Source organism: Molothrus aeneus, chromosome 8 (assembly GCF_037042795.1).
Source record: "Molothrus aeneus isolate 106 chromosome 8, BPBGC_Maene_1.0, whole genome shotgun sequence".
NCBI lineage: Eukaryota > Metazoa > Chordata > Aves > Passeriformes > Icteridae > Molothrus > Molothrus aeneus.
The window spans coordinates 33,834,952-33,848,953 of NC_089653.1; the positions used below are offsets into that span (position 1 = coordinate 33,834,952).

General features: G+C 41.7%; 1 protein-coding gene across 2 annotated transcripts; it reads left to right on the top strand.

Annotated features, from left to right (window-relative positions):
• The first annotated feature begins 2,184 nt into the window (after positions 1-2,184).
• Positions 2,185-5,364, top strand: NPS (neuropeptide S). Of its 2 annotated transcripts, none has more exons than XM_066555053.1 (3): positions 2,185-2,280; positions 2,660-2,741; positions 4,422-5,364. In XM_066555053.1, exons 1-3 carry the CDS (start codon positions 2,270-2,272, stop codon positions 4,629-4,631), a joined length of 303 nt encoding a protein of 100 aa, XP_066411150.1. In that variant the 5' UTR covers positions 2,185-2,269; the 3' UTR covers positions 4,632-5,364. The 2 variants fall into 2 exon arrangements, with proteins under 2 accessions (XP_066411150.1, XP_066411151.1); XM_066555054.1 differs by lacking the exon at positions 2,185-2,280 and adding an exon at positions 2,412-2,560.
• The last annotated feature ends 8,638 nt before the right edge of the window (positions 5,365-14,002 follow it).

A 14,002-nucleotide genomic window follows, 5' to 3' on the forward strand; every position in this document is an offset into this window, starting at 1 on the left:
AGACAGAGCAGGAGACAGAAATGTCAATTGCCACTTGTTCTGTTCAACCTGATTCCTCCAAACCTGAAGTGGGAATATCTGGAATGGAGCTAAATCTCCATCTGTGCTTCAAGCATGCAAATCACAGGTGTGTTGTGTTAAACTGCATCCTGAAAATCTGGGAAAAAAGAACCTCCAAGGAGGGAGGAGCAAATGAGAGGTTGGAATGTTCAGGAAATATTTTTGTGCTTGTCTGAGGGGTGGGCAAAGCCCTTGGGCCCTGTGGTGATGTCTCAGTGACTCCTGCCTTGGTGCCACCTGCATCTCCAGGGGAGGTTCTGGTTGGATATTGGGGACATCTCTTCCCAAAAAGGGCTCTCCAGCCCTGGCAGGGGTGGAGTTCCAATCCTGAGGGATTTAAAGCCCTGTGGATGTGGCACTTGGGGACGTGGGGCAGTGCTGGGGCATGGTTGGACTCAGTCTCAGGGGGCTTTTCCAACCCAAACTATTCCGTGATCCTATGGTTCTTCAGTTCCAAAGCAATTTGTGGTTTCTCACCTGGTCAAAACCCCTTTCTTTTAGAGGGATGTGAGAAAGGTGAGGATAGGAGGGACTGACCAGGCCCAATGGGAGAGCAAACAACTCACAACTTTAAAAATTAAGTCAATAATGCACCAAAGTTCATGCAGAGAGTCTCAGGCTGAACCTGGAAACCCTGAGCTTTAATCACCAACCTGTTCTGGCCCCTCACCTTCCACAAAAAGTGTTGTGTGAAGGTTAATTTCAGATTAAAACAGAGTTGGACTAAATGCAGCCACAATGAGAGCTGAGCTGAGCAGTGCCCAGGCAGAATCCAGCCCAAAGTGCTTTTCTGTGCAGCAGGAACATGACCCAATCCTCTTATCCTTGGACTTGGAGGTCCTGGATGAGGGGGAATGGGAGGTTCCATTCAAAGACAGGATTTGCTCTCTCAAGAAGGCTGGAAATGCAATAGTCACCTGTTCTGCTGATGGCTTTATAAAGAGTTTAAAGCTGCAGGCTTTAAATGAGGCAAATTTTATGCTCATTTCAGCCCTCATGGGCCTGGAGAATCCCAGAGAGCTTCACCAGCAACCACAATTCTTTTAAAACCACTTTTTCTTTTTAGAAAGTCATTTCAGAGTCTTGGATTTTCTCAACCTCGACATGATCAGCACCACCATGATGAGGGAGAAATGGCCAACCACGGGCAGAGATCACATCAGGAATTTTTGTTTAAAACTCCTAAAGGTTCTCCCATGCCACTGGGTTTCTCCTCACAGTTCTTTGGCTCCTGGAATGAAATGCACTTTATCAGGAGACTGAATCACAGCATCGTGGGATCATTATGGTTGGAAAAGACCTTTCCAGATCGTCAAAATGAGCTGAAATATTGCAGTGAAATTTGGCATCATTTATAGCAGCTCAGTCTCCCCAAAGACCCACACCAAGGTCCCTTCTGGAGCCCTTCTCTGCTGATTTTTCAGTGTAAACACTAAAGGAAATGCAACACTTGGGGTTTGTGCCTCACTGTGTGCATGTCTGACACTCTGTGGTTGTCAAAAAATAATCCTCAGTGTTTTCTTTCAAACCCTGGAATGGTTGAAGTTGGAAAAGCTCTCAGATCAGCGAGTCCAAGCATTAACCCAGCATGTTTTTGTAGAAGTGGTGCTCATTCTGAGAAAAAAGAAATGGAATTTAATGTTTTTCAGCATTCCCTGTGCAGCCCAACATTCCCAGACCTTGTGGGATTCAGCACTTTCACACCAATCTGGATAAATAAACCAAAGAATCCCCTAAAATACTGCACCATTAAATTTGTTGCAGCAACAAATGATGCTTTTAGACATGAAACATTTGCTGTGTTGCTGGAGATTACCAGAGTTTATTAATGAGATTAACAGAGTTTATTGGTCCTGTAGAAGTTTGGATTGGCTAAACTCAGTGTGGACTGAGATATTGCTGCATAGTAGAAATTAATGTCCAAAGAATTTTAATTGTCAGGAAAAAAAATTCATTTGGTGTATTTAGAACTAAGCACGTAAATAAATAATGCTGGGGTAGAAAGATAGAAAAACAAAAATATTCTTTGTATTGGGCTGCTTTGAGTATAATAAGACTCTTTGAGGATTTTGTTTTACTTAAAATGCACTTTTAATGTTTCTCCCTCGCTGCCAGGCTTTGCAAGGTCTCCACCTGATATATTGGAAGTGGCAACAAACTCTTGAGATGGATTTTTGAAATCTTTAGACCTCTGACCAGGCTTGCAGTGATGACACAGAGGTAACAATAAAACCACTTGAGTGACATTTAATGGGACACTTTAAATGAAATCCCCGGGGTTGGCGATGGCAGCTGAGCGTGTTCTTGCCATTTTCCCATTTAACAAGAAGAAAAGGCCAAACAAGGAGCAATTAGTCAGAATAAAATCAGCTTTGATGACATTTTCCCTCCTGAACTCTGGTATAAAATGGTCACCTGAGGAAGAACTGAAAGGATATGTGAGGAATTTGGATGTGGAGCTGCATGTTCACACACACAGTGCTGGGTAAAAAATGAGCAGGTAAAGCCACTGCGGGGTTCTTGGTGCATGGGATGCTCTCTGTTCATATTTTGCTTGGTTTTGGTCCAAATTTTCATTAATCTCAGCTTTTCTTTGAAGACCATGCAGGTTAAACTTGGTTTTCATCCTGTGGATCTCCATGACATTGGTGTGCTCGGGTTTCCCAGTTGGCCCTTCCATGGTAAGTCCCATTCTCCAATTACTCCCAGATCTGTTTCATTCCTCTTAAATTACTTCTTTATTTAAATTAATTTTGTTTGCTTGGTTGCTTCTTTGCTGCTGTGTTTTTTATTTTTTATAAAACAAAAGGGCTTTCTTGTATTAAAGCTATTGGTTAAATATTATTACCTAATTTTCCTGGAGCATAGCCTAATTTTTCCTGGTGTTATTAATAAAATATGCAAGCCTCTGAAATAATCATGTGAGCAACTCAGTGCATATTTAATGTGGTGTGTGGGGAGCTGAAATCCTGGATGGAAGAGAGAAAATCACAAATCTCCTCTCCATTTAATCTGAATTCCTTGCATATCTCAAAGACCTGCAATTAGATGTATATGTATTAATTTCACTTATTGCTAGTGAGTTTATCAATTAATTAACTTATTTATAATCAACTGATTTATTTAGACACAGCTGGATGTGAGTAGCCACATTTCCTAATGGATGGGTTCTCTTTATGGTGATGATATCATGGTTAAAAGGACTTTAATTGCTTCAATAAATGTCATAATAAAAGTTATTTGTTCAGGAAATCTAGTGCAATAGCAGCTAAAAATTCAAAAGGAGAATTTCTCTGTGCCTGTTTTTTTGGTTTTTATAGGTTTTTTTTTCCTGGCAAAAAGTGTTTTTTCATGTTAGGGAGAAAATTCAGTCTGGGAAGCGCCTTGTCAGTGGCAGAAAGTGTTGGTTGCAGAAAAAGTCATTAAACAAACAAAAAATTAACTCAATAACCAGTATTAAAAAAGAGCAATAAAACACTGAATTAAAACAAATCCTAATTAAGTTTTACCAGCAATTCCAGGTGTTAATCCTATGGCTTTGCATGGAATTTTTAGAGATTACAGAATATGACTTTAAGATGGAAAATCAGCTGAGAAATCAGGATATGGTGAAATACACACAGAGCAACCACAGACGTGCCAGGAAATGGTTTTATTTTATAATTCACCAGTAATTAAATGCAGTTTATTTTAAGGGCTGTTGAAATATGTGAAAGTTTTTATGTAGTTGGCATTTTTTTGTCCTATAGAGTGCAAGTAAAAGGAATGTGTGCAAAACCCTGGATTTTTGTCCAAGCCTGGATTTTTATGCAGACTTTTTAAAATTCCCATTACTATTTTGTCATTATTAAGCTTATTCAGAACTACTTCCAGAATTGGTCATAACTACTCGAAAGCATCCTCCAAATTTTAGCTTTACAGGTATTTTTGTTTTCTCTTACCTGTAATTTCAGGCTCAGATGTTCACCCAGGTTATACAAAGCTGGTGTTTCATTTTTCCCTGAAAAAATCTCATTTTCCAGCAATAAACACCTGTGTTGTTCCAAGGAAACTATGTCACAGCTGGTCAGCATCACAGAAAACAATTCATATCATACCCTAAACGTAATTGTATCAGTATTTTAGTCCAGAAATGTATTAAAAACAATGAAAAAAATCTGATTTTGAACACAATAAATCCTTAGAAAGTAACAGCTCATCCCTGCCATTCAAAGCATAAATTGCTTTTGTGTTTCTACTTTGCTCTGTATCCTGCACAAGTCCTGGCAAATACACAAATCCATAATTTTACCTTCTCTTATCTCTTTTTTTGTTTTCCCCCTCCTTGTTTGTTTGTTTGTTTGTTTGCCTTTAATCTCCAGAGCACCAACCCCTTTTATTTGACCTGCCAGCTGTATGGGAGATGGGATTCGTGCCTGGTGCTGCTGAGCAGCTGCCTGTCCAAGGTGGGCAGGGGTGAGGAGCTGCCCCTTGGGAAGCCTCTCCCGGAGTCCCCTCTCCACAAAAGGTCCTTCCGCAACGGCGTCGGAGCGGGAATTAAAAAAACTTCCTTCCGAAGGGCAAAGTCCTGAGCAAGTGTCCCAAAGCCCGGCCCAGGTTTTGACATCGGATGTTCCAGTCCTTGCTTTGAGTTCCTTTTGGTGTTTTTCTCTGACGAGGCCACCTCTGACAGAGTCCCCAAATGTCGCTCCCCAAGCGCCGCGAGCCGAGCGGAGCAGATGGGAGTGCTCGGGAAGGGCTTTGCTCCCCAAGTCACACTGGCATAAAGTTTTGTCTCGAAGTGAATGTTTTCATTTGCTTAATTTCCCTCCTTTGTCAGGCTACAGGTTTTAATCAAGCTGCTCTTTGATTCATACAAAGACAATCCCGCGCTTTGAGGAGATGTGTGCGCGCAGCCTGTGGGGAGGACGGAGTATTCCCAAAATCCCTCCTCTCTGCCAGGCACGAGGCATCCCTGTGCTTTCCCATCCCAAATCACATTTGCTTGAAGGCAACTGGTAATTTAAATAGAGATTTAAAGTACACTTCATTTCAGGTTTCCAATGATATGAAGGGCCACTGGTGAAACAATCAGGCCCTACTTGTAACTTCCACTGGCGTTTTAATATAGTTATTTAAAATGACTTTGGCAGGGAACAGTCTCTGGAGATGTCTCATCTCATATCCAGAAGAATCTTGGGAAATCACTTTAAGGCAGGGTATCAGCACCATTCCCTGTGCCTCAATTAATTGACTTAGGTAGGCAACACTCAATTGATGAAATGTGCCAAATCTAGGATTTTTTTTTAATTTCCTGTTGGTAAAAAAAATAAAACATGGAAAAAGTCACTTGATGTGAAATATGTAAATGTGGTGTGGAGGAAAGGTCACACACGTGTGAGTTTTACTTGTGGCTGTGTCCCCTGAGTGTAACAAGCTGTGCCCTTGGCTTGACAATGTGGCAGAGTGTCTCTGCAATGCCTTTTGCAGTCAAAGCTGTGATACTAATTATAATAAATCACTCTGTGGATGTTTTCTAATATTTCCCTGTTAAATATCATGGCTCAGGAGATCGTTTTTAACCCTACAGTGAGGTGGTTTGTTGTCATCACCTCTGTGATGCCCTCTCTGAGCTCATGGGGTAAAGTGAGCCCAGCATGGAGCTGTGCTGGTGGGACAGCAGGTTTTTCTGGATGATTTCTGGCTGATCCAAGGAGATCAAACACATTCCTGCCTGTCTTTGTCCAGGCTGAAAAGTTTAACACATCCTGGGTTTTAAAGTCGCTTAAATACTTGAGTTCTTTTGGGGTCATCTTGAGTTTGCTGAGTTGAATGGAAACCATGGAACCCAGGAACCATGAAATCCTAGGAACCATGGAACCCAGGAACCATGGAACCAAGGAACCATGAAATCCTGGGAACTATGGAACCCAGGAACAATAAAATCTTAGGAACCATGAAATGCTAGGAAGCATGGAAGCATGGAACCATGAAATCCTAGGAACCATGGAACCCAGGAACCATGAAATCCTAGGAACCATGGAACCCAGGAACCATGGAAAATGCCCAAGGAGTGTGCTGGATATTTATTATCCTTGGGTACTATCAGATGGGAGCAAGCCCAGGGTGGCACCGTGGTGACACTGCAGCTGGTCATGGCCCTGGGTCACTCCTGGCTGCTGGCATTTCAGCCATGCCAGATGTCCTGCAAATTTTCCATCCCAAACACTCTCCGGGTCTCTCCAGGGCTCCCCAAGGAGCAGAACTTTACTGCCTTTGGCCATGGAAAAAATGAAGGGCTGGGAATGATTCCCGGCTGGTGACAGAAGCAAAAACAGTTCCTGAGTGCACAGGTTGTCAGTGGAAGCTGTGGCTGCCCCTGGATCCCTGGAGGTGTCCAAGGCCAGGCTGGACATTGGAGCTGGGAGCAGCCTGGGATAGTGGAAGGTATCCCTGCCATGGCAGGGGTGGAATGGGATGAGCTTTAAGGTCCCTTCAATCCAAACCAGTCTGTGATCCCATGATTCCATAATTCCATTAATCCATTCTGCATCTGCACACAGCTGTGGGGATGGAGGTGTTTTGTCCCAGGGCAGAGCTCTGTCCTGCTCATATCTCCACCCAAACCATCTTTCAGGAAAGCAAAAAAAAAAAACCAAATTAATTCAGATTTACCTTTTTTTGGATTTTGAGATCTGTTTTTGCTAACATTTTCCTACATAATGAATATGTTCCTGCCTTGGTAACCTGGGATGAGCAAGGTTGTCTTTAAGCCAAGAGAACTCTGCATGGAGCTTGGGAAATCAGGCTCTTCCCTTTCATTTATTGAGCAGGAATGAGAGTAACTCATTTAGTGTTTTGGCATTTGTCTTTGGGCAGGGCATGTTCCAGAGGGCTGCAGAGCTGCTGTCCTGCTCCCACAGACCTTCATCCCCTTTTATCAAAAAATAAGGGATGCAAGAAAAATTGGCTGCTGGGAAAATCCCATTCTTTATGGTTTTAGCCAGTCCCTGACAGGCCACACTCCAGCTGGAGGGATCTGCATGTACAAAACAATGGGACCAGGAGGCCACCAAGAGCCATAAGTCACCTAAATCACCTAAACCAGGGCAAGCCTGGAAAATGTGGATTGTCCAGCTGCCTTTCAGGAGTTCTGTCACTGGAGGGCTGATCTGGCCATCACCACCCACCGAAGACTCCACAATGCTGAACGCATCTCTGAACTTTAAAGGTGGCTTTGTTTTGGAGAGAACAGAGAGTGACCTCAGTGATCTCTGTCAGGAAATAAGGATCTGAGGGGGCCATTGCCAGGCACATTAATTTTTATGCTGACAGGAACTGGAAATGTGGCAGAAAATGTCTTTTTTTCAGTAATAAGTGAACAATGGGAACAACTATAAGGGTGCCAACCTGCACCATAATTAATGTGTTGTCATTAATTTTATTTCTTTGTGGAGAGCAGGGATTCGTGATGCTGTGAGAAGATAATTTGTGAATTCCTTTACTTTTTTTCTTGGCTAACATAACAGAAAGGGAAAAGATCAAAGAGTTCAAAGAGTGGGAAGAGGGATGCTTTGTGTGGGGATTGAGGAGCAAGTTGGGAAGTTGGGAGTGCTCTGGCCAGTCTTAGCTGAGTAATTCAGTGACTTTGGAAAAATAATTTCTACTCAATTTTCCCATCTGAAAAATAAGGAACTGCCTTCATTGAGGCATCTTAACTGAGCAGTGTCATGGCTGATGGATTTGGGAAGAGTTTTGGAACAGAAAAGGGTGGTTTCAATAGCAAGAAAGGCTGAGGGAGAGGACATGAAGAATTCCTGAATCCATAAGGATTTTTTTCCTTGCTTTGCTCTCTAACTTTTATCTACCTCTGGAAGCTTTAGACATAAATTTCCAGTGATGATTCCTTGTTTTTGGTCTGTGAGAACCATTCCTGAGCTCAGCAATCACTGTTTGGAGCAGCCAAACTCGATTCAGCCAGTTTTGATTCTAGTTCAAACTAGAAACCAGATTTCCCTAGATTTACTGAATAAATTACTTTTATTTTCACATTTATTGAAGAATTCAACTCCTTTTAACTGTGATATCATTGCCATAAAGAGAACTCATCCATTAGGAAATGTGGCTACTCAGATCCAGCTGTGTCTAAATAAATTGATAATAAATATGTTAATGAATTTATAAACTAGCCTGTGCTGGGCCCTGGGGTTGGGCTGATGCTACCCTGAGGTTGTGGGAGCTGTATTCCCATCCCCACATCTGGAATGGCACCTCCCAAGGAGCAGGATGTGTCACCTGCTTCTCCTCTGCTCCCCAAAAACCATCTCTGCCTTTGAAGGAGGTTTGAGGTTCCCACTGGTGAACCTGAAGAGAACAAATCCCATAAAACACCACCAACAAAATCTGCCCAAAGACAGGAAGAGGAATTAACACTTTTCTTTTTCTTCTTCTTCACAGATTATTGGCAAGGAAGGCAATTAAATAGCCTGATGTAATAGCACCCAATTAACTTGCAAGCCTGAAACTTCCCTCGTTGTAATGACATCCCAATACTCAGGTTTCTGATTGCCCAGCACATATTAAAGTATGGATATCACATTTAGGTTTCCTAATTTGCTATTATTTGCCTGTATGTGGTAATTTATGCCCTGAAAATACCAAGTGGAAGAAAGGGAGAAGTCTCTTGCTGCTTTTAACTCTGGATATAATTTTGACCTTAAGAAAGAACAAGACAGATATAAGAGAGTATATTAGATGTTATTATTACCATAATAAAAGAGAGATAAAAATCATCATGCAGAAAGGCTCTAAGACAACTATTAACCATTTGTCATATAAAGAAAATCAAAATTTAACTTATCAGAGAGTCTGGCGCTTTAAAGATTCATCATGAAAAATTACTTTGAAGCATGGAGCATTTATGCAGAATGTCACTGATGAGCTGTCTGCTTAAATGTTGAAAGAGTTTGGGGAAAGATTGAAAAAATGTCAAAGATATGCCTTGTATCAGTCTCACCATATTGAAATTTATTTTTGGGGGTGAAGCAGCAGGGCAGGACTTTTTCCTTTAAGGAAACAAACTGGAATTCACTCTCCTACCCCAATGGGCCATGGCTGGTGAGAACAACTGAGGTCAGGATGAACCTTGGTGACTGGGAAAGTGACACAGCTGAATATCAAACATCATAATGTCTGGGGCTGGGCTACAGAGCAATCTTTGGGGTTAGGGCAATATTTTTGTCTTTGTGGAGAGAGGCAGACTTTTTCTTCTAATTCCTTCCCAGATTTGAAGTCACTGGCTTGATGATGCTGGAAAAGAAGGCAATCTTAAAAGCTTGATCAGCTGAGACCCATCTTGTCAACTTCTTTGGTGTGAACCTTCCAGAAGACATGTAAGGGCTCATTGTTAATAATCTTGTCACCTTAGAAATAAAGGGATGGGACTATTTTCAGGCTAAGAAGGATTTATTGCTCAGACAAACATCAGTCTCAGAGTCCCTGAGATTTCAGAGGAGCAAGCATTCAGCCATAGCTCAAGAGCAGTCACAAATTCTTTGTTACAAGGCACTCTAGAACTTTCTAACCCAATGGACAGGTGCCACAGGGTTTATTTTGCTTTTCTGACCCATCACCTTTACTCACTTTTGTCCAATGGGCTCCTGTCTCACAGGCACACATCTGCTTCTGTTCTAACTTCTGAACTCTCAGTTTATTCCACACAACCCCACCCCTACATTATAAACCCTTCACCACCTTATCAGTGCAGTTTCTCCCTTACTTCAGGCATATTCTTACTTACAACTATAGAAATATGAGTTTATGATTTTTCTGCTTAATATCTGTGTATTGTATTTTTACATCAATCCAAGCTTCTCCCAAGGCTGCAGATCAAACCCTTCAGTGTCTGTGGGAGTTTCTGTTTTTCTGATTTTTCTGATTCCCCCAAGTGTGACAAGAAATGGAGAGCAGCTCTCCAGACATCCTGCCCACATTTCATCCCCACTCACTGGAAGAACAGGGAGTGACAGAGCATCTTCCACAGGTTTTACTTCAGAACATTTGACACGTTCAGGGTCGGAATATTCTGTGTTCACTCCTGGTCAAACCTGGTGAGTCTCTATGGCAACCCTGGAGCACCTCACAGAGCTCTGAGCGCTCAGAGATTCCCCTGCCCACAGAGCTTCCTCACAGATTCCTGTGCTTTGAGCCTGGGGGCTCTCCTGACCCCCCAGACCTAAACTGGGCTTTCCAAACTGCAGCCAAATCCCAGAGCCCGGAGCTCCACACGGAGCCCAGCCTGCTCTGCTTGGCTCCGTGTCTTCATTAACATCTGAATTAGCAGCATGACACTTGGCTGAAGCTAAGCTCTGGGAGGATGCTGTGGAAATTTATTGTTAAACTCAGTGATGTCAGCATCGTTCCAGAGTCATTTCAGTCCCCCAAGCTCTGCTTCGCTTTATTTTATGACTAAAAATTGCCATTTTACTAAAAATACTATTTTGTAAGTATAAAACTCTCAGTAGATGATGGTTACCATGTTGCAGAGTGGTATTTTTTGTTTCATTTTCAGGTAAAAATCATCAATTAGTTGAAAAGAACAAATGGCTCTCAACTTGAGGAAATAAATGTATATGTGAGTAAAAATGGGTGAAAAAATTATATAATGAATTATGTAAATGTTCATGTTGATTAATTTACACAACCTTAAAGGAAAAAATGTATTGTTAAACTCAGTGATGTCAGCATCATTCCAGAGTCATTTTTGTCCCCCCAGCTCTGCTTTCCTTTATTTTATAACTAAAAATCACACTCTCAATAGATGATGGTTATCATGTTACAGAGGGATATTTTTTATTTCATTTTCAAGTAAAGATCATCAATTAATTGAAAAGAACAAATGGCTCTCAACTTGAGGAAAGAAGACTATGTGTGAGTAAAAATGGGGGGGAAAATTATATAACAAATTATGTAAAATGTTAATGTTGATTAATTTACACAACCTTAAAGGAAAGAAGATAATTTATTGTTAAAATCAGCATAATTCCAGAGTCATTTTGGTCCCCCCAGCTCTGCTTTACTTTATTTTATAACTAAAAATCACACTGTCATTAGATGATGGTTATCATGTTGCAGATGAATATTTTCACTAAATTTTCAACTAAAAATCATCAATTAATTAAAAAGAACAAATAGTTCAAAACTTGAGGAAAGAAGAAAATATGTGAGTAAAAATGGAGGGAAAATTATATAATGAATTATGTAAAATGTTAATGTTATTTAATTTACAGAACCTAAAAGGAAATAGGGTAATTGCCCCATGTGGGTGGAATTGGGCTATGAAAAGATAATTATGAACAAAAAAAAAATCAATGTTTTCCCTGTTGCAAAGGTGGGGTGTTTTTATATTTTCTTTGCCTTTCTGCAGATATTAATGATGGTGTCACTGGATTTCTCATGGAACACCCTGAGCAGAGAGGGATCCACGAGGATCATCAAAGCTCAGCTCCTACAAGAATCACCCTCATGGATGCCCCTGCCTGCCAGGAGCTGGGCAGGCCCAGCCAGACACAAACTCCACATCAAATCCATGCAGCTCAAGGCCCTTTGAAAAACCCAAATTTTTTTCTCTATTTTTGCATCGAGCTGGCATTTTCCTAAATTCCTACCAGCTAAATTTCCTGAATTTTCTGCTGTCAGTGCCCAGGTGTTTGTGCTGCACTTTCTGAACTCCTCAGAGTGGCTTTTTCCAGAGTGAGGCAGAAGTCATGTGAGGATGAGGTCTCCAGGATCCCTCTGCTCTTTTGCATATGGAGCGTGGTGCCAATTTGCATATTTTGATACTTGAACTTTACAAATCACTCCTTATGATCAACAAATAAGGTGTCATTTACGTGCTTGTGCTCAGGAAATGAGTTACATTTATCTTGCCTGTGTTCTCAAGATGGATTCAGGTGTTTTGGCACAGAGCACTCGCCTCGCCTGCCTCATGCTGTTCACCTGTCAAAGGCTGTACCTCTGAGCCTGTAACTGCTTAATTAATGATATTAGAGATGCTGTAGCCTTATAAACTGGATTGTGTGGTCACTGGCCTAAGCTGGATGTTTTTCAAAGGCATATTCTATAATTTAGATTTTTATTTAGGTAAAATGCCTTGTATTTTAAATTAATTTAGTCATATTGCATTAAAAATATATATAATTTTTTAAGAGTCTGATGGCTGAAGACGGTTTAATTTGACAAATTATTGCAGAGTGTTTCACAGATGTGATTGTTCATTAATGCTTATTAATAAATGAGGATGAGGCCCTGGCACAGGTGCCCAGAGCAGCTGTGGCTGCCCCTGGAGCCCTGGCAGTGCCCAAGGCCAGGCTGGAATTGGAATTGGATTGGGAATTGGAAGGTTGGAATGGGATGGGATTTAAGGTCCTTCCAACCCAACCCAGCCTGGGATTCCATGATCCCCTCACACCATTTGCTGTTCCTTACAGCTCCTTTCCAGCTGCCAGGAGCTTCCACTCCACAGCAATATTTATTTACTGCATTTCCAGCAAATGCAGAAATTTTATCGTGTGTGCAAACCGTGCAAAGAAATGAATCTCCCTCGTTATCCTGGAATTATGGGATGGAAGGGCTCCCACATGACTCATCCCTGGCACTCACCAGCGGTCACTGCAAGCAATGTCTCAATAGCTTCATGTCATATTTTGGTGGTGATTGCAGCACAGTTGTGTGATTTCCTCAATTCCATGCTGAATAAATAGAAAAGGCCCTGGTCAGCAGGAGCAGAGGGGTTGGGGCTCGTTCCTGGCTGATGGAACAAACCCAGGGGATTCTGCTCGGGGTCACTGACAGCTCTGATTTCTGAGTCACTTCTGAAGGCCTGACCTTGAGGAAATGCTTCCCTTTCTCTGGAAATAAAAAGTGGATTTCACCTGCCAGAGGGGGAGAGGGGAGGGATTCTTCCTGCTCTGGTAATAATTTGGTGCTGTGGGTTGCAGAGGCAAATCCAGGAAGGAATCAGGAACCGAGTTTTCCAGGCAGGAATGCTGCACACCTGACATGTAGCCTGGCAAAAATTCCGTCAAACAATGGGACCATTTCTCCTTTTCCTACAGGAAACTCCCCCACATTCCCTGTGCCACCTTGGGCAGGATTCTGACTGATTCTGCCTCTGCACTTGGCTCTTACATCCAAAATTTTGAGCTTGTCCTTTTTCCTTCCACTCTTCTATTGATGGGATTCTCTGCTCCCACTTGGAATTTGTGTGGCATCCAGACACTGCAAATTAATTTGTGTCAACACAACTGCAGGGAAAATCATAACTGATTATGGGAACAATGGATAACCAGGGATTGGCACGGGGGAGATTCCCAGAGCAGCAAGGATGGGTTAAAACTGGATCTCTAATTCCCATATTTTGGGGGGGGTGTTTTGTCCTGCAACTTCCACAAGAAAAGGTTCCAGGGGAGATAAAAATCTGTGGTGACTTCTGTACATTTTGCTATTTATTTTTTTTAATGATGACAAGCTTAGCTTAAAAATTAGGTGTGACTGGGGATGGGAGAAGTGGTAATATTTTCCTAGCAAGCCTGAAGCCGCTGCAGGTTAGCATTCCATGATTATTTTTGTCAGGAAGATGAATGCCATCCTAAAAAAAAGTTGGAAGCTCACAGCACCTCGGCTTTGATATATGAATATTGCCACAGTGGATGTTGGAATGGCATTCTGGATGCTTTGTGGGTTTATGGCTATGAGACATTCCTTGGGCTGATTCAGAAACACTTTTCCTACACATTTTAAAGCAACTTTTTGTCTTTGGCTTTTTTTTTTTTCCCCTATTTTTTTTCTGGCTCGTCTGTAATTTCAAAACACTTCTGGAAGTGAATTGAAGAGGTTGGAGGATTTAGGAGATATTCATCACACAAAATTCGTGGTCACCTTTTAGCCACCTCTAGTTTAATAC